The 27075-nt window shown below is 38.9% G+C and overlaps 1 protein-coding gene and 1 long non-coding RNA gene across 4 annotated transcripts; one reads left to right on the forward strand and one right to left on the reverse strand.

Annotated features, from left to right (window-relative positions):
* The first annotated feature begins 1943 nt into the window (after positions 1–1943).
* On the forward strand, positions 1944–26314 carry LOC113712119 (uncharacterized). Of its 2 annotated transcripts, none has more exons than XR_003453234.2 (2): positions 1944–17741; positions 19869–26314. It is a non-coding gene; the product is annotated as an uncharacterized lncRNA (long non-coding RNA). The 2 variants fall into 2 exon arrangements; XR_011819873.1 differs by having other exon boundaries at positions 25674–26314.
* Positions 21352–25907, reverse strand: LOC113712098 (probable serine/threonine-protein kinase WNK4). 2 transcript variants are annotated; one of them, XM_027235390.2, is made up of 7 exons: positions 25768–25907; positions 24700–24965; positions 23870–24093; positions 23328–23485; positions 22937–23249; positions 22360–22638; positions 21352–22115 (listed from the first exon to the last, which is right to left on the reverse strand). In XM_027235390.2, the coding sequence occupies exons 1-7, from the start codon at positions 25867–25869 to the stop codon at positions 21610–21612; spliced, it is 1848 nt and encodes a 615-aa protein (XP_027091191.1). In that variant the 5' UTR covers positions 25870–25907; the 3' UTR covers positions 21352–21609. The 2 variants fall into 2 exon arrangements, with proteins under 2 accessions (XP_027091191.1, XP_027091205.1); XM_027235404.2 differs by lacking the exon at positions 25768–25907 and adding an exon at positions 25172–25367.
* Positions 26315–27075: the final 761 nt, after the last annotated feature.

The following is a 27075-nucleotide window of genomic DNA, read 5'->3' on the forward strand; positions in this document are numbered from 1 at the left end:
ACTATACCATTATTGTTTCGATGGACGAAAATCATTTTTGCCTGGTCCCTTTTGCATACCGGACATAAAATATTCAATTCTATGTTCCTCATTCATGACAACTGCGCATGCTAAACCTGCTTAACGTGTCTCGTTCTTGTATTATATCAAGAGGCAAACGCAGAAATTATCCGGCTTAAGAATCGGTTTAAGCACTAATCTACTTGTTTAAGCAAAACGCGGAAATTGGACCACCGGGGAAATGCACGGGGAGCAAAGAGGTTGTTAGATCCTATTTTGGCAGAGCTCCGAATACTACGTGGCTTCAGTATTAAGCGTTTTGCCATGCCATGCAACTGGACCACGCAGTAGTTCGTTGCTCAAATTTAAACAAATTGCGCCATGATGAACCATATCTATCAATCTTAGCATGTAATGTATATTGCTCTCTCTCTCTCTCTCTCTCTCTCGAGTCTTGTCACATTACACACATAATTTGAGAAAGGACCACCAAGCTGATGAATATACCGTATGGTGATTTCAGATGTATGTAGGACAGTTTTCGTAGAATGCATATAGTATTTGTATGTAAGTAGTTTGAGTGTAGATCAAGAGATCAAATCTCTTAATTTGCATTATAAATATTCAGGCTTTTTTGAAAATTTCGACAGTAGATGCGTAGGCATCCATTTGGATCGATGGTGGTTCAGTCTCTTCGATCTGAACCGGTGGATCGGTGGTGGTGGTGGTTCGGTCTATTCCAACTTTCCATTTATCTCTTTAGGTCCCCTTTCTGCAAGGCGCAAGCTACGCAGGTTAGGTATTTAGGTACCGAAATACCTAACTAAATTTTAGGATTTGCCATGTACCAGAAACGTACTGGTTAGTATAATTCGAATGGTCTTGTTTGGCATGAGAAAGTACCATTTAGGTACTTAATAAACACGTAATAAAAAAAATATCATATATTCAACCAAACCTTTTTTATTTTCCTTTTTTCGGCACTTAGAGAGTTTAATCAAAATTAAATAACCATGACTTTGGTATCGTGTCATGTGCGATAGGACGATAAAGGTACCAGAATGTGGAGATTATTATATGGGAATCGGGATAACTTGTCGCCAGTGCTACTCCCAACCGAAGAAAAGAGCTTTGTCTTTTCTTTATCTGACTTAACAATTTAATCAGAATATTCGAGTATAGGACCTAATAAAAATAAAATAAAATAGAGTGCATTCTAGTATTGTTTTGTTGGGGAAAAGTTTTGGATGAACAAATTAAGAAAGTTATATGTGGAGGCCAGCTGGTTGATGGCAGAATTGAAGCTGATGGAATTTTAAATTAGTTAATCGGAGTGTCTAAGAATTCGCTTAGAGGTGTTTTGTCCCTTTATTACTTGTGGCCAACTAACTACTCCTGTTGTTTATGTTATGTTTTCTGCAATTTTAGTACTAGGACTTTTTTCTCTCCCTCCTTTTTTTTCTTTTTTTTTTGGGTATGGGGGCGGGGTTTGTTGTTTTGGGGGGGGGGGGGGGGGAGGTAGGAGGGCATGTTTGATTTCTTCTCCCCTTTGCAAGGGTCAATGATTGGAGACAGGCGAAACGGAAGAAAATTGAAGACCCAAAAAACAAAATTGAGAAAAAAAAAATGACCCGAACCGACGAGACAAATTAGAAGAAAAGAAAGGAAACCCCCCGGCATAATCGGGAGGGTTGCTTGAAGCATGTCTGCGGCGCCAAAACAAGAGGCATTTCTGTTAGATAAAACCACTTCTCTTTTCTTTGTGAAAATGTGGCAAAATGCGATGTATCCCTTGAACTGAATTGGTAGAGAGAAAAATGAGGTCAGCTGGCTGCGCTGCTTTTACGCTTTAGCTTCCGTATTACGCTTTTTAACACGTTAGGGACAAGGATCAGATACCATGCGTGATGCGTCCATCACACCTTTATGGAATAATTTCACAAACTGCCCAAAGGTTTAAAACACTAGCATTGACACTGCGTGAGGTTTTGAAAATTTCACTGGCCTCAGCTGACAGATATTTGGAGCGCTTTGCTTACGTCATGATGGCTGAAATTATCACTGTAGACACCAAAATTTTAGTGTAATTTGCATTTACTATTTTTGTCTTAATTTTTATTTGTCGTGTTAAGTTTTATTCACTTTTTAGTTTTTAGTTTTTTAGTTTTTATTTTATTATTTTTATTTGTAAGTTTTTAGCATAGAATTTCTCGAAAAAGAAGAAAAAGGAAAAGGAAAAGCATTCAAAAAATATGTTTTAGTTGTTTTGATTTAAATTCCATGTTTTCTTGAAGGAAAAAGGGAAAGATGAAAAATTGAAAAAAAAAGAAAAATCATAAAAAAAAAAAAAAAAAAGCTAGATACGTGCATGCAAGCTGTATTTTTGCAGCTTGCAAAGGAACTTTGAGGCAGTTCCTTAGCTGCAAATAGAGAGGAAGTTGTTAAGGGTTTAGGAGGGGGTTTCTGGTATAAATAGAAAAAGAGGGGACAGCCGCCAGGGAGGGAGAGAGAAAGAGTGACGGAGGAAATCTGAAAAATGGAAACCGGAGGGTTTAGAGAGGGGCGACGGAGAGAGTTTGGGGGAGATAGAGAGAGGCTAGAACCAACGGGGAGATTCTGGAAAACAAAAGCAAAAAGAAAAGAAACGAGGAAAAAGTGACGGGCAGAGAGTGTGAAAAATCTGGAGTGGCGGCTAGGGGTGACGGGGGAGAGGATCGGAAAGAAAGAAAAAACAGAGGACAAAAGCAAGAGGGTTTGTCCAAGAAACCAAGAGTGTGGGATACGGGGAGAGAGTTAGCAGCTTGCAAGCTTTTCTGGGGCTAAGGCAGAACCGAGGGTGAACGAAAAACTGGAAAGCTAGAGAGCAGAAGAGCTAAGGGAAAAGGAAAAAGCTTCATCGTGGGGATAACTCAGCGCGAAGAGAGGTGGTACCGAATCTGTAAAGGAGTTGCAGTAAAAAGATGGAATTTTTTCTAGCTTCATTCGGCTTACGCTGAGGTTGATTGTTCCTCCATCCTGATGCCATTTTTCTGCAATTCAAGGGAGCGCTGGTAGCCTTTCTTTTCTTTTACTCGCTGATTTTTTATTTGCTAATCCTTTTCAGAGTACCATGTTATTAGTCTCTTTTTCCTGCGTTATGCTGGAGTTTCTTGTCCTGACCGAAATATTCATTTTGACCGCAATGGGCTATCCAAGTTTATCGCAAGCTATGTTTTTGCTTTGCTGCATCCCCTTGTGTTTTCTCGTTTTCTTGATTTGGTTCCTACTGGTTGGGATGGTTAAGGGATAGGCTATCCTGCTTAAACTATGTTAAGATGTATGTTTAAAGATGTGTGTGAGCTTGATGAATAAATGGTGAGTTTAACACAACAACCTACGCAAGTTTGAGGCTATGAAATTTGCAGCAAAGGAAAAGAAACTACAATTTTTCCTGCGATGTTTTCTCCTCTGTGGCTGATTCGTTGAGCTTTTGCATTTAAGTGGCATGCTTAATCTTATGTAGAATGGAAGAAATGGAATGATTTGGTGTTGGGTTTGCATGCTTTAGAGACTGAAATGCTTGAATCATGTTCAAATGCTTGATGAAAAAAGTAAATTTCAGGTTGCTAAGCCACTGTCACACGAATGTTTGTCCAGAATTTTTTTGCACCAATTTCTGTTACGTTTGCTTGTGTGTTTGGATGACCGAGCCAAGTGTCTTGTTGTTTAGTTTAAAAATTATGATTTTGGTTGAGAATTGTTGAGCAAAGCTGCATGTTTCTGTCTGAAATATGAACTTTTTCGAGCAAAGCTGCTTCGAACAACAGGTTTTGCTCCATTTTTTGTTGCAGCAGTGATCATTTCATTATTATTGAATTTATTGCTTTGCATTTGGGTTGCATTTTTCGTATGAAGAGCATTATTGGACACGTTGAGAGTAGTTAGGTGCAGTTGTGTGTTGCTAACAACACCTTTGGGAACGTTTCTGGTCAAGCGAAATTGCTGCTAAAACCCACGTTGCTTTGCTGCATTTCATGCCTGGTGGCTTTAATTAAATCTCATGGGGATGGATGATTATGTTTGGGAGATGTGTGTGGTTTTGGTAACTAAGTGATTGAGCCATTGTGCGATCTTCATTTGCGTGAGCTGAAAATGCAAGTGTGCAGCAGAAAATTTATTGTAAAAAACTGCTTTAGCTGCCGAATCCTTTTAGCATAAATCTTGGTTCAAATTCTGGTTTGCATACATAAAATTCATGTCAATGTGGGTTATAGAGAAATGGATGAAGTTTGTGCTCTGTTTATAATGTTTTGGTCATTTTTCTGGCTTGTTATCAAGCTGCCGAAACTTTGCAGCAAAAATAGCAGAAGTAAGGAAAGCTTGGCATTCGTAGCATGCATGCAAACAGAAATGAAGATTGCCCTTTAATTCCCCAAGTTTCCCTTTATTCTACCATGGCCCAAGCATTTGAAAAGATCAATCAATTTCATCCTTCGAATTTTCTTTCCTTTTCAAATTGGAATCTCATTTGATGAATATGGACTCGTGTTGGTCATTTGATGGGATTTGATGGTTAAACTTCCTAGCTACTTGTGGTGTCTTGATTTTATTTTTTGAAGGAGTTGGTGAATTCAAATTGTCCTGTTCATATTTTGCTTTTAAATGGGTGCATTAATCTTGTGTTTTGATGGATTTAGCCCAAGCCAAGTTTTGTCCACTTTAATCCATTCAATTTAGAACTTCATCGTAGGATTTTGGAACCTTTCATCTGGGGCTGAGTTCGCCTGCACTTGCACGATTTATTCCATGTTTAATGCTTATTTCATGCTTAATTTCCATTTTTGTGTGTAATTTCTGTTTCATATGATTTTTCTTAAATAAAGTGGTGCCATGACCTGTTTATTATTTTGGAGGGTAATTGAATAATTTCACTTCATTTGGACTCAATTCCAAGGGAGGTACACTCTATCCCTCATTTGCACTTCATTTGACCCTATGTGATCCAATGTGCTATGTGAATATACATGCCTACTCCGCTTTCCTTACCTCCTTGCGTGCATTTACTTGCTTTTTATTTTATTTAAGTTTTATGGGGTATGTGTACACCTCTTGGCTTGTAATAGATAGGGCTCGGAGAGCACCTGGTCCATTTCCCCTTCCCCTTTATGCTTTTATGGGGTATGTGTACACCTCTTGGCTTGTAATAGATAGGGCTCGGAGAGCATCTGGTCCACTTCCCCTTCCCCTTGCTTGCTTGTTTTTGTTGCTACATGTTTAATTGCTTTATTAGGCTCTTGCATCTAGTCGAGCATGTTAAATGCTATGTGCTATGTGTTTACGAGTATTTTGGCATGTCTACTTGCTTTCATGGCCATGAATGAATGGAATTGATGAATGTACGTTTCCGCTAGTCCAATGCTAGTCGGAATTCATAGAATGGGCTAGTCCAATGCTAGACCCTTAGGGATTTCCCCTCATTAGCATATCATTTGCTTGTTCACCACATATCACGCATTTTTCTTAGTTTTATCATTTGGCATGATCCTCGAACCCCTTTCCCCTCATTCTTAGGTTTTGCATCCCATACTAGCTATAGGGTTCATTTTGCTTGAGAGTCCCCTTCCGATAAGGGAGACGAGCGAGTGTGGCTACTCGATAGCCTTAGCACGCTAGTTTTGCCTTCTAATCAAAGGGAAAATCGAAGTCGACAAGTTAGGAGTCATTCCCATACCCGACCTGATGCATTCCCTTAGGTTCATTCATTCTCATTTATCACTCACTCATTCTTTTCAATTCACATTTTCCTTTCCTTATTGTTCATTTTGATTTCTACTTCACAAAATTGCATTTAATTACACCTATATGCACTTATCACTATATTTCATACACTTGCACACGAACACTTGGAATTTTCATACAATTGCATACGTGCACCTTTTCATACACTTGCACACAAACACTTGGATTTTTAATTTCTTTCATACACTTCCACACTTGCACATTTGAGTCTCATTTGCATTAATCGACCTCTATGGGGTTTTCCTTTGTTGACCGCCACAATTCATGTGGTTTGGGACCAAAAGCCTCACGAGAGACATTGTAGAATTTAGGATTGCATTTTTCTTTCCGTATTGCATTCATATAGTCATATCCAACGTGCGAACATATATTGGGTAGAAAATTAGGAAAGGTAAGGTTAAGTCGCGCAACTAGCCTTGGCTAGGTCAAAGGGGTGCCTTGGATTCTATCCTTGCCTTCCCCTTTGTCAAACGTGACCCCCGAACCTTTTTCTTTGGCTTACGTGGACTAGGAGTCGTTTTAAAAAGGGTTTTACTACTTTGTCTTTAAAAAACACTTTTTTGGGTGACTTGGTACACCCCAAATCTATACCAAGTGGCGACTCCGTTTTTCATATTTTAAAAACCCTTTTTAAAATTTCATTTGGCCAAATCGTCGCTTTCCAAAGTCCCATGGCCTTTTTACTTTTCATTTTGCACACGTTCACACCACACTTCACACACACATCACTCACATTCACTCGATCAAAAAGTGGGGCGCGACAGTTGGCGACTCCACTGGGGACTTCCTAAGTGGGTCCGAGCATTTGACTTAGCCATTCGTTTCCTTTTTCTACCCTTTTTATGCATTGCATTTGGATATTAGGGTTGCATTTTTTATTTTAGGACTTTTTCGCCTCGCGCGCGTATCAAACTTTTCCCTCACTTACGTATGTGTGATTGGTTGATTGGATGTATGTTTACTTATTTATCTCGCGCTTGCATTGCATTTGGGAGGGGGTGTGTCACCTTTAGAGCCTCACGTTGGTTCTCAACCCCTTCCCTCAAAATAGGGGAACACTTCATACGTGCACGTTTACTTGCTTTTATCCCATTTTATTTTGTTTTTCGTGGGCGTTTCCCACACCGCCTTGTAGGATTAGGATCGATTGCCTTGGGTAGGCGGCTGGTGTGCTCTGCGCCCATAGCGCTACCTAAGGGATCACTCGAGCCACCGATCAAAGGCCCTGGGAGTGATGACCCTTCGCCTTTAGGTCTGAAGGCTTGGGAGCCGAAACCTTATCGAGTCTAGTTGCATTAGTGAGCCCCAGCCTCATGCATCCATGTTAAAGTTTGCCTAGGTTAGAGTCAGCCTCACCCTTTTAAGCACATTAGGCACGAGGGAGGGGGTTCCACCCCTTTTACTTGCTTTATTGTATTTCTTTTTCTTAATTGCTCCCAATGTGTTATGTGTATTATCAATTGCACTAACCATTCTTGTGTTTTCTTGGCTTGCATTCATATGCCTTAGCAATAAGAGGCCTCTTTGGCACTCTTTTAGTGACTTACCCACTAGATAGCTCACATGTTTAAATTTCAGTCATTACATTGAATTTTCGATAAGTACATGTCATTTTAGACCTTTTCCCCCGATGCATTATTCATATCCTTTAGACCATGTTTGTCACATGTTTATATCGCTTTAATAAAATGGCATCATGCATAAACCCTAGAAAGGGAATGCCATTTAGGGGATCCCGTGTTAGGAATGAACCACCCCATGTCTCGGATATATAATCCAAATGAGACTTGCACGTTTACCTTTCTCGTACCATCCGAAGGGGTAGTGCACAAGGTAAGGTAAAGATCCGATCATTTTCATAAAGTGATCCTTGGAATATGAGCATCTAATAATCACTTTTGGCCATTTTTATCAAAATTGGTAAAAATCCTTTGCGTAAAGGACATTAATTTGAAGAAAATTCACAAATGATTCCTCATGGTTGAGATGATAAATATGGAGGCCAAATCTTGATTTTAGAAGGCTCATAGACTAATTTTCTGAAATCACTAATGGCCGGACAATTCAACCAATCCATTTTGCCAATTCATTCAATAAATCGTCAATTCACTTGACCAATTTACCCTTCTTAGGGTCATCCGGTCGATTTTGAATAAATCATCAATTCACTTGACCAATTTACCCTTCTTAGGGTCATCCGGTCGATTTTGAATAGATCATTAATTCATTTGACCCATTTACCCTTTTTAGGGTCACCTGGTCGATTTTGAATTCATTTGGCCGATTTACCCTTTTTGGGGTCATTCGGCCGATTTTTTAATAAATCATTCATTTGGCCAGTTCACCCATTTTTAGGGCAATCGAATCGATTTTGAATAAATCAAGTTTCATTCATTTGACCAATCTACCCTTTTAGGGTGATTCGATCAATTTTTGAATAAATCAAATTTCATTTAATTCATTTGACCAGTTTACCTATTTTTAGGGCAATTTGGTCATTTTTAAATAAATCATCAATTCTATCCAATCTATTTGACCCGTTTTTTCCTTTTTTAGGGTTTAAGTCTAAGGGTCACCGAATAAATTAATTGAGGCATTGCAATCTCTTTTACACATTATTCCATGCGTCGCTCAAAGTAGCAATCCATTCGGACTTTTTCCTCATTTTAGGACAAATGTCTCTTTTCACTTCGATTGGCCAAATTTTTCCAAATCATTTTTTCACTCTAGCGGTTGATCGGATTCATCAGGTATTGTATAGTGCCTGCTCTGGAGGATTGCATTTTCATGCTAGGCCTACCCTTGGCATAAAAAGGGTTCCCCCATAGGGCATGCATACCGATTTTATAGTCTTGATTACTAACTCTGGATATTTTTCTTTTGTTTTCCCCCTCCCCTGCATTCATAAAAATATTTCAATAAGGTGGAAATATTTCTTCTATACCTGATAATAATTTTGATCTAATAAAAGTGTCAAAACTGCAAGTGTTATTTGATTCTTGGGCAGATCCTACAACGAAAACATAAATGATTTATCTGGAAGCTCTACGCTAAAGCCTCTGAGAGATGTTGTAATTGTTTTCCAAAGGAAAATTTTGTATATTTGATTTGTTAATACATCTTGTTCCCAAGAGAAAAGAGACAAAAAGTGTATATGTGGAGCTCTTTACAAGTCTCTCTTCTCATTTGTACCATAATTGAATGAGAAATTTTGTTTCAAACTTTTTCAGCAATAAAATTTTTGGACAATTATTGTTTTGTGTATATTTATGTACATTTCATTCTTTATTCTTATTCATTGGAGATTTCATGATGAATTTTAAGAAGTAAGACCAAATGGAGAAGCTTCATGATCATAAGTGTCTGCTTTCCAAAATCCTTATGTACACCAGATTGTTGATCCGAGTCATCCAATAAGAGTGCTAAAAAGATGGTCACTCAAAAGGTCCAATGAGATACCTTTTCTCCTTCATTTAACCTCAAAATAAAATCAGTCACATTGATTGATAAATTGCAAATTGAGACATTCTTTGCTTAGAAAAATCCCCATTGGTTTAATCGGATTCAATTCACATCTAAGTGAAAGCAAAAATGTGCATTATTCTTGTTTGTTTTGAAAATTTGGAATGATACTTTGAGCATTTGTTTCACTAGCTATACAGATTTTTATCACTTGCTCTCCCATTTGAGCCTATGAAAGAATAATTTCGTTTCAAATAAAGGCCTTAATGATCTCTACCCTATATTGGAAATTTTCAAATATCAAATAGGGGAATGGATTTTCAATGACCGTTTCGTTACTTTGGTTGTCATGAAGTGTAAGAATGATACTTTGGCCATCGTTTCTACAATCCAAACACTATTTATCCCTTGCATCCTCATTTGAGCAAAAATTGGTGGTTCTTTTCGACTGCACATATGATCGCACCCCACATTGGGGAAGGAGATTGGGGAATTTTGAAAAAAGAGAAAAGCAAAAATGCTAGAATAAGGAGGGAACCGCAAATTGGGGAAATTTGATTCCACTTGGGGTCCAGTTTTGAAAAAAAGAAGGAGAAAGAAAGGGAAGAGTTTTGTCCGCACGGATCGCCTACGTTTCCCAAATATGGACGAACAAGGGTCTTCCTCAGTCAGTTAATTCAGATACACGCAAAAAATTTCGCATTAGCGAAAATTTCCTTTCAGAGTTATTGTAAGGAACGGAATACAAGTCAGGCCATCTTCTTTTCCAATCGAACATTTTATCCCTAGTTATCCCTTTTGAGCCATCAGAATAAATTATTTCGTTTGGCAACCCCTGAGAATCGTAAACCCCACACTGGGGGCAAGTTGGGTTGAAAAAGGAAAATTTCAAGAAGCGGAAAAGTGAAAAGCCACAAAATCAAAAGGCAAAGGAAGGAAAGAGAACCTCAGTTCAAAAATAAACTGGGGCAAATTTTGTGAAAGTTCGAAAGAACGGCAAAGGCCGAAAAATCAAAAGGGAAAAGAAAATGAAAGAGAAAAGCCTCAATTGAGCAAAAACTGGGGCAAATTCTGATTTTACCCTAAAGTAGGGTTGGCACAACGATGCGATCTCAGATTCTTCAAACCAGTTTCAAAATCCGTTTTCAAACCTTAACTTTTCTAAGCACCCCACCTGACCCCATTACAAAGCCGAAAGCCCTGACTTCTGTTCTTTGCAATGGCCCTGTCAAGAAAATTTCTGATGTCGAAAATTTTAGCTGTATTTCTGAATTGATTTGGTGTGAGGTTGACACTGCTCTTCATGTGAAACCCCGAGAGGGTATTTCTGAAAAAGAAGGGAAAAGGAAAAATGAGCGAAATGAATGCAAAAGAAAGATGCAAAAAAAAAAAACGAAACAAAAAGAAAAAGAAAAAAGATTTGATGCTGAAAGACCCTGTTGGGTGATGATAAAAAGTCAAACAAAGTCCAAGAATCTGGAGTCCAGATGAGGGCAGTGTTGAAAATGCGATCTTCGGTGCAATATCCTTTGGAAATTATTTCTTTAGCTGTCGTCTTCAATCCACATTACAAGCTAATAAAGTCCATCGTTGACTTATTCCTTCATGACAATCCAAAGTGAGGATTATGCTCATAAAAACCCATCGATCACTCATGATCATGAGGGTATAACCAGATTTCACATGTTTAGCTATCATTTCTACCCAAAATTTTGCAAGCCCATGAAGCTTATACGTTGACTAGGTTTTCTTAAGAAATAAGGATGACAAACTCTTTGCTTTCACTAAGCTGTGATGTTGAATGGATTACTTTTTTGAGCACAAGAGCCAGATAAATCTTAGCCTCTCATTTCCCTTAACCACCGCAAAATCAAAAATAAAGTCACTTGATTGGTCCTGAGAGACGAGCCAACTGGAAAGGGTCACCCACTACCCAAAGCACCGATGCTAAAAGTGAGGAAGAAATCTTCTTGAATTTGGTGTTATCTTGGAAATATTCATCATGAATTTTGCTATATGAGTTTAAGCAAGACATTTCAATTTTCTTCACATGCTATGCATACTTTGTTCAAACAAATGGAGCGTCATCCAAGCAAAATTTTTGAAGTCAAGTGGGCCCATACTGGGGCAAATTTTTGTTTATGAGATTTCACAAAATAAGCCCACACAGGGGCAAATATTTGTGTAATGCAATTGAGGATTTCGTCCAAGAATCAAATAATGTATTTTTCAAGTCAATCACGCTGCCCTTTTCATGAAAATTTGAAGTGCATGTAAGCCCCCTTGTGCAGGTATTCATAGTCGAAATCGACGAAAGAGCTTCTGAGTTGTGGAAGGGCGATGCCGAAGAAAGAGAAGAAAGAAGGGAAAGAGAAGGCCCTACACTGGGGCAAATTATTTTTGAAAAAAAATTCTCTCGAAAAATCAGAAAATTCAAAAGTCAAAAATCAAAAATCAAAATTCAAATTTTTGTTACTTGGAAAATCAAATTTCTTGATCTTGACAAATCAAATCCAATTTCTTGACCAATTGGATGGCAAGATTGGGTCTTATCCCACTGACCATTCTAAAAATCACGTTGGGCTTGGACTTGGTGCCGCCAACACCTCAAACATCCCGTTGGGCCTGAGCTTCGTGCCGCCAACATCATCATGTTGGGCCTGGATTTCGTGCCGCCAACATTCCAAAGATCACGTTGGGCCTGGATTTCGTGCCGCCAACATCATCAAGTTGGGCCTGGATTTCGTGCCGCCAACATTCACAAGATCCCGTTGGGCCTGGACTTGGTGCCGCCAACATCACTTTATCACGTTGGGCTTGGTTTTCGTGCCACCAACTTCACTTTATCACGTTGGGCCTGGACCTCGTGCCGCCAACATCATCACGTTGGGCCTGGATTTCGTGCCGCCAACATTCACAAGATCCCGTTGGGCCTGGATTCTGTGCCGCCAACTTCACGAACATCACATTGGGTTTGAATTTTGTACTAGCAATCATCAAGGCAGGCTTGGGTTTAAACCCACTGACCAATTCATCACACTGGGGCAAATCTTCGGATAATTTTTCGAGCAAGTCTTACACAGTCTCTTCATACATACTAGCATTTCTTTTTCACCGCCACTGGAACGTGGGTCAGTCCCGCCAGTGAGCATTTCATTTTCACAGCCACTGGAGCGTGGGTCAGTCCCGCCAGTGAGCATTTCACTTCTTGCATTTGCTTCACCAATAAACATGGGTCAATCCCACCAACACTCCATTTTCACTTCAGTTCGTTTAATTTCTGTTCGGGTCAGTCCCGTTTAAATTCCTGTTCGGGTCAGTCCCGTTTAAATTCTTGTTCGGGTCAGTCCCGTTTAAATTCTGTCTGGATCTATCCCATTTACATTTCTGTCCGGGTCTATCCCGTGGGTCTATCCCATTTACATTTCTGTCCGGATCTATCCCGTGGGTCTATCCCATTGAAATTCCTGTTCGGCCCAGTCCCGTTTTAAATTCTTGTTCGGGTCAGTCCCGTTTTAAATTTCTTGTTCAGATCAGCCCATTATAAATTTCTCGTCCCAGTCAATCTCGTCAAAATGGGTCAGTCCCCATCGTTGGAATCATTCGCAGCCAAATAATGCAGATAAATATTTGGTGTCTACTTCTTTGTCTCAAGTTTTTCCAAAACTCAGACAAAGAGGGGCAAACTGTAGACACCAAAATTTTAGTGTAATTTGCATTTACTATTTTTGTCTTAATTTTTATTTGTCGTGTTAAGTTTTATTCACTTTTTAGTTTTTAGTTTTTTAGTTTTTATTTTATTATTTTTATTTGTAAGTTTTTAGCATAGAATTTCTCGAAAAAGAAGAAAAAGGAAAAGGAAAAGCATTCAAAAAATATGTTTTAGTTGTTTTGATTTAAATTCCATGTTTTCTTGAAGGAAAAAGGGAAAGATGAAAAATTGAAAAAAAAAGAAAAATCATAAAAAAAAAAAGCTAGATACGTGCATGCAAGCTGTATTTTTGCAGCTTGCAAAGGAACTTTGAGGCAGTTCCTTAGCTGCAAATAGAGAGGAAGTTGTTAAGGGTTTAGGAGGGGGTTTCTGGTATAAATAGAAAAAGAGGGGACAGCCGCCAGGGAGGGAGAGAGAAAGAGTGACGGAGGAAATCTGAAAAATGGAAACCGGAGGGTTTAGAGAGGGGCGACGGAGAGAGTTTGGGGGAGATAGAGAGAGGCTAGAACCAACGGGGAGATTCTGGAAAACAAAAGCAAAAAGAAAAGAAACGAGGAAAAAGTGACGGGCAGAGAGTGTGAAAAATCTGGAGTGGCGGCTAGGGGTGACGGGGGAGAGGATCGGAAAGAAAGAAAAAACAGAGGACAAAAGCAAGAGGGTTTGTCCAAGAAACCAAGAGTGTGGGATACGGGGAGAGAGTTAGCAGCTTGCAAGCTTTTCTGGGGCTAAGGCAGAACCGAGGGTGAACGAAAAACTGGAAAGCTAGAGAGCAGAAGAGCTAAGGGAAAAGGAAAAAGCTTCATCGTGGGGATAACTCAGCGCGAAGAGAGGTGGTACCGAATCTGTAAAGGAGTTGCAGTAAAAAGATGGAATTTTTTCTAGCTTCATTCGGCTTACGCTGAGGTTGATTGTTCCTCCATCCTGATGCCATTTTTCTGCAATTCAAGGGAGCGCTGGTAGCCTTTCTTTTCTTTTACTCGCTGATTTTTTATTTGCTAATCCTTTTCAGAGTACCATGTTATTAGTCTCTTTTTCCTGCGTTATGCTGGAGTTTCTTGTCCTGACCGAAATATTCATTTTGACCGTAATGGGCTATCCAAGTTTATCGCAAGCTATGTTTTTGCTTTGCTGCATCCCCTTGTGTTTTCTCGTTTTCTTGATTTGGTTCCTACTGGTTGGGATGGTTAAGGGATAGGCTATCCTGCTTAAACTATGTTAAGATGTATGTTTAAAGATGTGTGTGAGCTTGATGAATAAATGGTGAGTTTAACACAACAACCTACGCAAGTTTGAGGCTATGAAATTTGCAGCAAAGGAAAAGAAACTACAATTTTTCCTGCGATGTTTTCTCCTCTGTGGCTGATTCGTTGAGCTTTTGCATTTAAGTGGCATGCTTAATCTTATGTAGAATGGAAGAAATGGAATGATTTGGTGTTGGGTTTGCATGCTTTAGAGACTGAAATGCTTGAATCATGTTCAAATGCTTGATGAAAAAAGTAAATTTCAGGTTGCTAAGCCACTGTCACACGAATGTTTGTCCAGAATTTTTTTGCACCAATTTCTGTTACGTTTGCTTGTGTGTTTGGATGACCGAGCCAAGTGTCTTGTTGTTTAGTTTAAAAATTATGATTTTGGTTGAGAATTGTTGAGCAAAGCTGCATGTTTCTGTCTGAAATATGAACTTTTTCGAGCAAAGCTGCTTCGAACAACAGGTTTTGCTCCATTTTTTGTTGCAGCAGTGATCATTTCATTATTATTGAATTTATTGCTTTGCATTTGGGTTGCATTTTTCGTATGAAGAGCATTATTGGACACGTTGAGAGTAGTTAGGTGCAGTTGTGTGTTGCTAACAACACCTTTGGGAACGTTTCTGGTCAAGCGAAATTGCTGCTAAAACCCACGTTGCTTTGCTGCATTTCATGCCTGGTGGCTTTAATTAAATCTCATGGGGATGGATGATTATGTTTGGGAGATGTGTGTGGTTTTGGTAACTAAGTGATTGAGCCATTGTGCGATCTTCATTTGCGTGAGCTGAAAATGCAAGTGTGCAGCAGAAAATTTATTGTAAAAAACTGCTTTAGCTGCCGAATCCTTTTAGCATAAATCTTGGTTCAAATTCTGGTTTGCATACATAAAATTCATGTCAATGTGGGTTATAGAGAAATGGATGAAGTTTGTGCTCTGTTTATAATGTTTTGGTCATTTTTCTGGCTTGTTATCAAGCTGCCGAAACTTTGCAGCAAAAATAGCAGAAGTAAGGAAAGCTTGGCATTCGTAGCATGCATGCAAACAGAAATGAAGATTGCCCTTTAATTCCCCAAGTTTCCCTTTATTCTACCATGGCCCAAGCATTTGAAAAGATCAATCAATTTCATCCTTCGAATTTTCTTTCCTTTTCAAATTGGAATCTCATTTGATGAATATGGACTCGTGTTGGTCATTTGATGGGATTTGATGGTTAAACTTCCTAGCTACTTGTGGTGTCTTGATTTTATTTTTTGAAGGAGTTGGTGAATTCAAATTGTCCTGTTCATATTTTGCTTTTAAATGGGTGCATTAATCTTGTGTTTTGATGGATTTAGCCCAAGCCAAGTTTTGTCCACTTTAATCCATTCAATTTAGAACTTCATCGTAGGATTTTGGAACCTTTCATCTGGGGCTGAGTTCGCCTGCACTTGCACGATTTATTCCATGTTTAATGCTTATTTCATGCTTAATTTCCATTTTTGTGTGTAATTTCTGTTTCATATGATTTTTCTTAAATAAAGTGGTGCCATGACCTGTTTATTATTTTGGAGGGTAATTGAATAATTTCACTTCATTTGGACTCAATTCCAAGGGAGGTACACTCTATCCCTCATTTGCACTTCATTTGACCCTATGTGATCCAATGTGCTATGTGAATATACATGCCTACTCCGCTTTCCTTACCTCCTTGCGTGCATTTACTTGCTTTTTATTTTATTTAAGTTTTATGGGGTATGTGTACACCTCTTGGCTTGTAATAGATAGGGCTCGGAGAGCACCTGGTCCATTTCCCCTTCCCCTTTATGCTTTTATGGGGTATGTGTACACCTCTTGGCTTGTAATAGATAGGGCTCGGAGAGCATCTGGTCCACTTCCCCTTCCCCTTGCTTGCTTGTTTTTGTTGCTACATGTTTAATTGCTTTATTAGGCTCTTGCATCTAGTCGAGCATGTTAAATGCTATGTGCTATGTGTTTACGAGTATTTTGGCATGTCTACTTGCTTTCATGGCCATGAATGAATGGAATTGATGAATGTACGTTTCCGCTAGTCCAATGCTAGTCGGAATTCATAGAATGGGCTAGTCCAATGCTAGACCCTTAGGGATTTCCCCTCATTAGCATATCATTTGCTTGTTCACCACATATCACGCATTTTTCTTAGTTTTATCATTTGGCATGATCCTCGAACCCCTTTCCCCTCATTCTTAGGTTTTGCATCCCATACTAGCTATAGGGTTCATTTTGCTTGAGAGTCCCCTTCCGATAAGGGAGACGAGCGAGTGTGGCTACTCGATAGCCTTAGCACGCTAGTTTTGCCTTCTAATCAAAGGGAAAATCGAAGTCGACAAGTTAGGAGTCATTCCCATACCCGACCTGATGCATTCCCTTAGGTTCATTCATTCTCATTTATCACTCACTCATTCTTTTCAATTCACATTTTCCTTTCCTTATTGTTCATTTTGATTTCTACTTCACAAAATTGCATTTAATTACACCTATATGCACTTATCACTATATTTCATACACTTGCACACGAACACTTGGAATTTTCATACAATTGCATACGTGCACCTTTTCATACACTTGCACACAAACACTTGGATTTTTAATTTCTTTCATACACTTCCACACTTGCACATTTGAGTCTCATTTGCATTAATCGACCTCTATGGGGTTTTCCTTTGTTGACCGCCACAATTCATGTGGTTTGGGACCAAAAGCCTCACGAGAGACATTGTAGAATTTAGGATTGCATTTTTCTTTCCGTATTGCATTCATATAGTCATATCCAACGTGCGAACATATATTGGGTAGAAAATTAGGAAAGGTAAGGTTAAGTCGCGCAACTAGCCTTGGCTAGGTCAAAGGGGTGCCTTGGATTCTATCCTTGCCTTCCCCTTTGTCAAACGTGACCCCCGAACCTTTTTCTTTGGCTTACGTGGACTAGGAGTCGTTTTAAAAAGGGTTTTACTACTTTGTCTTTAAAAAACACTTTTTTGGGTGACTTGGTACACCCCAAATCTATACCAAGTGGCGACTCCGTTTTTCATATTTTAAAAACCCTTTTTAAAATTTCATTTGGCCAAATCGTCGCTTTCCAAAGTCCCATGGCCTTTTTACTTTTCATTTTGCACACGTTCACACCACACTTCACACACACATCACTCACATTCACTCGATCAAAAAGTGGGGCGCGACAATCACTTTGTCCTGTGAAGGCAGGGCTCGTTACTAACCTAAATTTAGGGAACAAACGGATCTGAATTAGGTAGTTACATTTAGCTAGAATAACAAAATTTTGATGTTTTATTAAGCTGATAAAACTCCATTACACAAAGGCGTCAATTGATGAAGAAATTTGGCACCATTTTTTCTGACAGCTATAATTTGATAAGGATGATTGAACACATTTCTGATGTCGTTGCCATATAACTAGAAGGAAAGAAATAGAGAAGAGAAAGGAAAAAGAAGAAGAAAATGGGAAAAAGTGAAGATTTGTTCTTGTGTTGGGAGTGAAGGTGATTTTGAACCAGAAATCAAGGTACGAGTTCCCATGTGGTGCTTGAAAGTTTCTGAATTGCATTTAACCCCCCCCCTTCAACTTTACTAATTATTTTGACCTTTTAAGGACTTGCAATCTTCTCTCATCTCACTCATGAGTCATGACAATAATATATTAATCTTATTTGGATTGAATTGTTACCAAAATCTCAAAAGCAAAGATGGTCAGTGAAATTTTTAAAACCTCAGGGGGTGTAGGGCAAGTGTTAGAAACCTCAGGGGAAGGTTTGTGAAATTATCCCTGCCTTTATTATTACTATGGCATGAGATATCGATCAAGTTTTGCACCCTTTCTCCTTTCTCCCGCTCGGTTTTATTAAGTATAGAACAAAAAATTAATAGGCTAGCAATTAAATAGAGGGAGGAATGTATTTGATGGTACGAGCGGAGGGAGCGTAATTTAATAAAAAAAAAGGTCAGTAATTAACTTGAGAAGAGTCGGGATGAGTGGTAAGATGATAAGGATTGTAATTAAAATATTTTGAATTTAAAATCTCTCACTTATTATTAATAAAAACAAAAAAACAAAAGGGTTAGCAAATAACAAAATTTATTCCCCTTTCGGCGTCCTATTCAATCACGGGCATCTTGGTGGAAAGGACCATTCTAATTTCGTTACAAGGGATTTCAACTTAAAAGGTTTTTCTTTTTCTTTTTTTTGGGGGGGAAGGGGGCTGGGTTTTATAGTAGTGGCACATAAACAATCGGGTCCACACTCCACAGCACAGGATAAGGCTCTCCGGGCACCTTGACCCGGTCATTTGGCAAAGGAAAAGTCATGGATTTGAGGGTCAGATTCTGCAAGTACTAAAGAGACAAGACTCCTTTGCTTCACATGGAATAAAGATCATCCATTTCGCCTAAAAAATATGAGAGCAAAATATACTCCCCGTCCCACTTTGATAATCATGTTTCTTTTTTCACACAGTTTAAGAAAAAATAGTTAACTTTATTGGAAAAGTAAATTTAGATTGTTATTTTCCTAAAATACCCTCACATTAAATAGAGTATAACTTTATGGGAACTTGAATTGATGGTAAAAAAAGAATCAACTCTCATTAAATGGGATAGGTTTATAGTAACAATAACTTACATTGAATAAGGTCATTTTAGAAAAATTAAAATACAACTACATTGTTCAATTGGAAAGTGGACTACAATTTGGGACAGACGAAAAAGGAAAACAGGACTATCAAAGTGGGACGGAGGTAGTATACTACTACTACTTCGTATTTCGTAGTAGTAGCTCTCCGTAAGGATCTCCCACCTCCGAAAGTTTATATCATACATCAATGAAAACACAGAAGATGAGGAGCTGCCCTTTATTGCACGCTCGACGAGTCCTTTTCTTTTTATTTAATAGTATGACAAATAACTCTTCGGACTGGTTCTTTTCAAACACACCGAGAGAATTAAATGTGATCAACCAGTTGACGAAAGTAATATGGGTTTCGTAAACGAATTTGCTGGAATGTGACGTATTGATTAACGGCATGTCATGCCTTCCACAAGTTGCAAAAAAGTAGGCAACACAGATTTATAGACTTGAATTATTATGATAATTATTGAGTCCCACGTATTAATGGAAATTTGTGTTCCCCAGAAAGAAATGAATAAAAACCAGGAAAGCAAGAGAGAACGAAAAGACCTTTAGAAAAAGGCGGAACATCATAATTGCTTGAAAGGATCCACCATAAATGCTCAATTTTAGTGGCATGCAAGACCAGCATAATTCTGCAGTGGGTTTGTTCCAGAATTGACAGAATGGAAACACGGCATGCTCTAACCCCATAAATGGTTCGTTATTCATCGTGTTCAAGATAGAATGCTGCTTTTGACTCTCTGGCAAAGCCCAACCCAACATCTCCGATATGCTCAACTCTTTTTATGAAATTAATCTAGTGGTAGTATCAATTTATAATGGTTCTCTCTCTTGCGTAAACTTGACCGTTAAGAGGCTAAAGCCAGCATTTTGACTTCATCGCATGATCAGGCGATCAAACTTGCTGCATCAACTTTTATGTTGGAGTTGTTTAAGAATCCTGCTGGATTCTGTCGTAAAGTCTTGCAAACTTTCTGCTAAGCCTCGACTCTTTCTTTCCGACAGATTTTTAGTTGATAAGATTTATTGACAAGATGCCTGATGATTAACGAGACGGTCGGGTCGGGTCGGGAGGCAATCAAGGGAAGCTGCTATCTTTGAGGTGGATTTGCCCAAATCTTAATTTAAAACGAAAGACGGGAAAAGTCAACAGCAACCAGCCTCTTCAAGTCTTCAACCACAGCCAATGCTCCACCTCCTTGTCCTCTCTCTCAAATTTGTCTTCTTCCTCGGAAGTCCACATACTCGTATTAAACAAAAACAACGTGGGTTGCTCCAAGACTGAAATATCTCTTTTTTCAAAAAAAAAAAAAAAAAAAAGAGACTGGAACATCTCTTCAGCTGCTATACTATACTTGTTATAAACCAAGGCAGCAACCAGATTTTATTTTTTACCCAAAAATTAGTGAATTGATGCCCTTTTCTTTGGATAAAAGAAAGGTGCTCGTGGCCATTAATTAAATAAATTGTGCTAGTCAGTGAAATCCTGATCAAAAGGAAAATGGAAGTTCCAAATTCATCTCTAAAGAAAAAGGCTGGTTCGGGGGGAGTCGGGTTGGACACAGGACAAGGAAATTGCGTGCATGTGTCGCATCCGGGCATTGCCTTGGTGGCCCCGGAACTTGCCTTGGGAGGCTGGAGGGGATTGCAGAAACGAACTTCTTTTTTGACTAAGCTAATCGTCTTCTTCGAGTCTTGATGACGATCATAATGAATGGAACCCTTGCTGGTCGATGTCACTTTCTTCGTTAAGACGTATTCGACCACATTTAGTCAGGACAGAAAGGTAATTAAATTACAACTTAGATACTTGAATCAAGTTCATCCCGGATAGAGTTTGCTCAATCTTAATTTACCAAATTTCGAACTTTGGCTCAAGTTTAACTTGATTTTAATTTGTCAATTAAAGTCAAACCTAACACGAATAGCATTTTGTGTTGGGCAAAATTTCGAACTTTGGCTCAAATTCAGCTTGATCACTGTAATATTTATAGTTGCGCGTGATAAGAGGAGGACCCTTAAGCCAGGCCAGGGGCATCTCCTGGGGAGCTACTTGATGAGCAAGTGATGTAAAGCCATGAAAATGCTCTCCGTTATTGCCTATCGGTTATACTTTTACCTGAACTAAAAAGTCTTGGCCACTTGTTCAAAGGAACCTCCTGTCCTAACAGGTCCCAGTCTCCCAAAATGTGAAGTTGCATGACATCTAAGAGTTACTGCGTCAAATTTCTAGGCATGAAGCCTCGCAAGAGAGGAGGACCCCTCAAGCCGGGGCCAGGGGAATGCCTTGGATGCTACTTGATGAGAAAGTGACGGAAAGCCATGAGAATGCTCTCCGTCATATTTACCTGAACCTGAAAACTTGGCCACTTATTCAAAGGAACTTCCTGTCCTAGAAGCTGTCAGACTCACAGACCAACATGCATGACAAATGATTTAATATAATGCCATTAAAACTCAAAAAAGGAAGTAATGGTCGCGTTGAACATATTGAGAAGCTGGTGCAGGTTTAGAATTAAAACCGGCAGGGAAATATCTCCCCAGATGACATGTCAAGCTTACAACAATGAGGGGTTACAAACTTGGATTCACCACTTTTTGGCAAAGAGATGAGCTTCAACTACATATTTGGAATCAAGGCAATTGTTTTCACACGTTCGTTTGATTCATTATTTATGTACATTCCATTGTGCGTGTTGAAGTAGTGAAACTTCATTCTAATTACAAACTCAGACAAAAAGGGAAACTAAGCTCTTGTTGTCTGTCCCTGCCTTCTAACATCACCGGTGACTCTCACAGAACTTGCACCATTTACTGTCCCTGAGGCCTTTTTGGAAACTCGACAGGGATCTTGAAACCCTATGTGTTCCACTGCACCAACAGTCTTTGACAAACGTCTCTTACTGACCTCCTCAACTAAGGACCGATGCAGCAACTGGCTGCGCATATCCACCAGGGATCTGTTCCTTGTCAATTTGCGCAAGTCCACTGTGCATTTACCACTACCTGTGGAAGTTACTTGTGAAACTAGCATACCCTTGGACAATGAAGGGCAAATTCTAGCAAGGGATTGCGCCATGCTAGAATTCCCTCCAGGACAGAACCTTGAAGAACTGTGGGTACTTAAAGTGGCAGGCAACTTTTGCTGCCTTGGGAATCTCAGGGAATCACATTCATCAGAGCAGTAGTTCAAGTTGGAATGCTTTTCGGAGTGCAAAGAGCTCTGAGAGCTGCCATCATCAAATGTCTCATCTACAAAAAGAGATGTTGTCAACTTTATCATATCTGTTTCTACTTGAGCGATATTTCTCATCTTATAGAAATCATAATAAGAAGTAACTGTAAAAGTTGTGATTTGCCCCCGATTTCACATTGGATATTATTTGTTAATCCATTTATTGCTGTCAAGTCTCAAGCTATATGCCTGACATTGAATAGCGTGGAACACATGCCAAATCATGAGTATTTTCATTCATGCCTTGAAAAGTGAACATACCTAAGATTGAGACCTGGGATGATGAACAAGATGAGAAATCAACGAAAGGGTGGTTGTGATCCTCTTCTTCCTCATAATGAAGTATATGGTAGCGTGGTGGCTGAGAATGCTCCCATTTCTTTGAATATGGTAGCAGACCAGATATCTCTGCATCTATCATATCTGCAATTTCAGATGGAGTCCAGTCTGTAATGTCTAATTCCCTCACCATTTCACGGGCAACACCCATGGGAGTATCACTTGCCATATCAAATGGAAAGAATACATTCCTTGTAGCACCTGTATACAACACCAAAAAATCAGTTGATTGAGCTCTGATGGAATAACGGTTGGGTTTTTATGCCAGCAAAGCATACAGCCACAAAACAGGTTTCACATAAAAAGAACGAATTTAAGGTTATAGAAATAAAACTCTAGAAACTCCAAACGGATATCTCTAGGACCAAAATCTTGTATTTGGTCTTTTTACTCTCATGATGGAATAGACAGTTATATGCCTTCACTCAATCTACAGGAAAGCACCAATAATCATCAAAGAATAAAAGATCTTTCCTGAACCAACAAGGTTCCCAGCTACCTTCTTTATCAGTAATCTGAACTTTGAGAAAGATGGTGTCATCCTCGGGGTTCAACTTCCCTGTTATGGTCATGTTGGTCTCTGGTATATCCTCATTCAACTGCAGGTCCTCAATTCCAATGTTGTCATTGAGAAAAGCTTTTTGACTTCCTATCCTTTTCAAAGGCCCGTCTTGAAAATCATCCACCATTAGAAATGGATCAAGCATCAGTTCTTTCGCTGATAACCTCTTTGATGCGGTCTCCAAGCATTTCCCAATGAACCGCTGAGCTTCCAAGTCTTGAACTTTGTAAAAAGCCCTAGGCTTCTTTCCCTGAATAAGGAAATCAAATGGTACTTAGAAGATTATTTATTTTCATTGAAAATGATCCTCCAATTGACCTCATTTTACCAATGTCACTTTCTTGTAAATTTGTGCTGGATTGTTGCATTCGCTATATGGATACTCAGAAGTAAGCATCTCTAAGATAGACATGCCAAAAGAGTAAACATCAACCAGCTCGTTATAGTTTTCCTCATATAGCTCAGGCGCCATAAACTCGGGAGTACCTACCAGCACCATAAAAGACAACACTATCAGTTATTTAGCATGCACAATATGATTCTTCCACAATCAGTTAAAGAGTCCAAGTTCGCAAAGGCAACATTAATGCACACCTTGTCTATTAAGATGTGTTGCTACCTGAAGTTTGCCAAAGGTGAACAAATTTATGTACTGGTTTTCCTCAAAAGCCACTCACATAGGTTACAGAGAGTTTCATAACTTGGAAATAAAACTAAATGTATGATCCACTATTGATTTTGGGTGACCTACAAGTTGTAACAGACAAACATCTGACTTTGTTAACATATTACATGCTTCATTAACAGCTAGTAACTCTTGTATTTAAGTCCAATAGGCACATAATCAGTATACTTTTGAAGCAGACTAACCTATAACGCTGTGTGCTCGTTGAGAACTACGAAGAATTGCTGCCAGCCCTAGGTCACCAATCTTCACTTGTCCAAGATGGCCGTTGACAAATATATTATCACACTTCAGGTCTCTGTGGATAACTGGAGGATCATGGCCATGCAAATAAACAAGGCCTTCAAGAATTTGGCGAGCCCAATTCTTTACTGCTCGAATGTCCACTCTCTTATACTTCTTTTTGTACCTGCAATTTTACCCGATCATGCACATGACACTTGTTATCATGAAATATAGAAACTCAATAATAACGAAGAAAAAACAGTTAATGTGTTATTTGACACTACCCATTTAAGAACCAACTAAACAATAATGAGAAAATAACCTTGCATGAGGAAGACCAAATCGCAGTCTAAGCAAGCCCACAAAAGAAAACAGAGGCCTCTATACAGTAGAAAATTAAGGAATAAAATCAAGTCAATTTGGAAAAATTCTAGCATTAGGTTGGTTACTCTAGACATTTCATGGCTCCCATGCTTAACAATTCAAACAAACTGCAAAATTAACCGGACCTAGCATGACCCAATGGATGAAATCGTAGTATTGTAAAGACTGAGACAAAATTCTGCCACCCGCTCAATTAAGGGGCCAATCAGTCAAATAAGTTCATTTCGTCATTCCTCATGTTCCCAACACAAATGTGGGAATTGCAGACAAAGTATGAAGCTAAGATAAACATATTCTTATGCCAAAGAGTTTCAAAACATCTGAAGAAGATCAATTTTTAAACCTTCGTTGTACAGGTGAAACCATAAGTTTATTCAATGAATTAGGGTTGGGGAAAAAGAATTACTGTCGAAGAGTTCCGGAAGTGAACATTTCAGTGATGAAATTGAATGTTCTTCGCTCAACATCAATCCAAGATGTGTAAAACTTCATGATTGAAGGGTGATGAAGTGCGCTGAGCAGGTGCACTTCAGAGTAAAGTCGCTCCAAGTCCTCTGCTGATCGGAGCAAGTCAGAGAGTTTAACTTGGCTCCAAGCTACTTCCATTCCAAGGACTTCATCAATCGCCTTGTACACTGTTTTCATCGCCCCTTTACCAAGAATTTCATCAAACTGTCAACGCATGCAAAGGGACATGTCAGGATTCTTACCCGCAGAATAATAGATATGAAACAATTTATAAATCAATCATGAGACCGAAGCTAAAATTCCAGATGGACTAGATGGGTCAACTAACTTTATGGTGGAAATGGACTCGATAAATCATCGCATTTAGTAGAGAAGCATCGAAAGAACCATAGGCCTTAATTTCTACTTACAGTAAACTAGCTCCTGTTAGCCCTCCTCATTATTATAAAGTAATCCTAGGATCCAGAACTCCATGCTAACTGGTCTAGTCTCGGGCTGTCAGCAGAGGACCTAACTGCTCACGAAATGGTTATCGGAACTCTAACTTGGGAGTCAGAACCATCACTTCTTGACTCACCAGTGACACAGAAAAAATTATGACAAACAAGTAAATTTCATACACGAAAAGCTAAGCAAATTTTTGTAGCACTACAGCGGTATTCCTATTAACTAACAAGTTTTCTTTGTTTAAAGGCACTAACGAGTTTTGTAAAGTTACTTATAATTATTGTTTTGACTTTAAAAAAAGTTATTCTTTAGATGCTACCCCATTCTAGCATTGCGAAAGCACATGCATGATGCTCCTTTTCAGTTTTTACCAGGCAAACTAATTGATTTTATTATTCAATCAAATCAAGTCAAGGCCAGCAACTGCTTCCCTTAACTCCAATCTGAGATTGTTGGTGTTTGTAGCTCTGCATGCGTGTCAGAAGAACAAGAACGGTGAACAAGAAAACTGAAAACTGGAGGAAAAGAAGAAAAGAAATGAAGAAGAAGCCGAACTTACTCGACCGTAACGCCCTGTTGGATCAGTTTCAGCATATCCATGATCGTCCTCTGATTCATCGGTACTGCCCGTACGGTCTGACAACCTCCCGGCTCTGTACATGTTTTCTAATTTCTACCTGAGTACAGTAGTACTACAAAGTACGATGTCTTAGCTTTTCAAGAATGTTTTAGCTAATGAATAAATTCGAAAAGTTTTGAGGAACTGGAATTTTTTTCTTTTTTCTTTTTTCAAGTCGAAAAGAGAGTTAGAAAGAGAAGAAGCCTGCCACTAAATTCGAGGCTTTCCTTCATGGTTTTCGTAAGAGAAGACGCCAAAGAGGAGCCAAAAGAGTCTGGAGTAGTCAATGCTAAGCATTATCCAGGCCATCTTCACAACCGCGCGAGAAAAGTCTTCCTTGTTGTGGTAGTAATTCCTAGTAAGCATTTGGTTGATTGAGGACAAGAAAAAACGTGATGGATTTGACAAGCACAAATCAGAACAAACAAAAGTGGTCTTGGGATGTTACTAATGCCAATTAGCGTGATCGGTACAGGGAAAAGAAAAATACTGGGCTTTTTGGAAAATATCAGAAAAGTTTGGCTATATAATACTACAATTACTAGTAGGATGATTGGAGTACAACGTTTTGGTTTGAGGTAGATAGTGGCAGAGGAGACCTGAACTTGAAGAATCTGTGGCTGCGCTTAGCTGCTTCCATTTCTGTGGCTGTAATAAAGTTTTGCAACTTTAGGAAGTAGTAGTAGTAGTATTAACTATTAAGCCAAAACCAACACGATTAATTCGTTGGGTTTTGAAAGAGGAGGAGAAAAGTAAAAACGCCAATAAAGGGAATCTAACACAAAGATCAGAATTTCACAGCGACAGACAAACGTAAGAGCGGCAAGATTGAGAAGTGAAGAGAATCGAAAGGAAATTTGTCTTGAAAAATGGTGGACCACGGATGCTGGAGTGGAGGATGGGGCTGGAATATGAAGACTTCCGTCGTAAACGGAACCTGTGGAGGTAGCGGGTGGGGCCTACTTTGGCTGCCCACTTGGCAGGCTCCGTGGGTTGTTGGCAATAATAATAATAATCTATACAATATCTAAAGATAGCGGAGGGAGGTTCCGTGGCAACATCCTGCCACTTTTTCAACTTTCAGTTTTTACCTTATTGAAACTACTTTTGTTTTAAAAACATGTTTTATTTTAGAGTTAATCTTATATATTGACAGTGTATATATTATTACAATTGGATGCATGACACAAATAAAAAATTTAAATTTAAATTATATATTATGCATTTAACGATGAAAATGTATATAAA

The sequence above is a fragment of the Coffea arabica genome, chromosome 1e, assembly GCF_036785885.1.
Source record: "Coffea arabica cultivar ET-39 chromosome 1e, Coffea Arabica ET-39 HiFi, whole genome shotgun sequence".
NCBI lineage: Eukaryota > Viridiplantae > Streptophyta > Magnoliopsida > Gentianales > Rubiaceae > Coffea > Coffea arabica.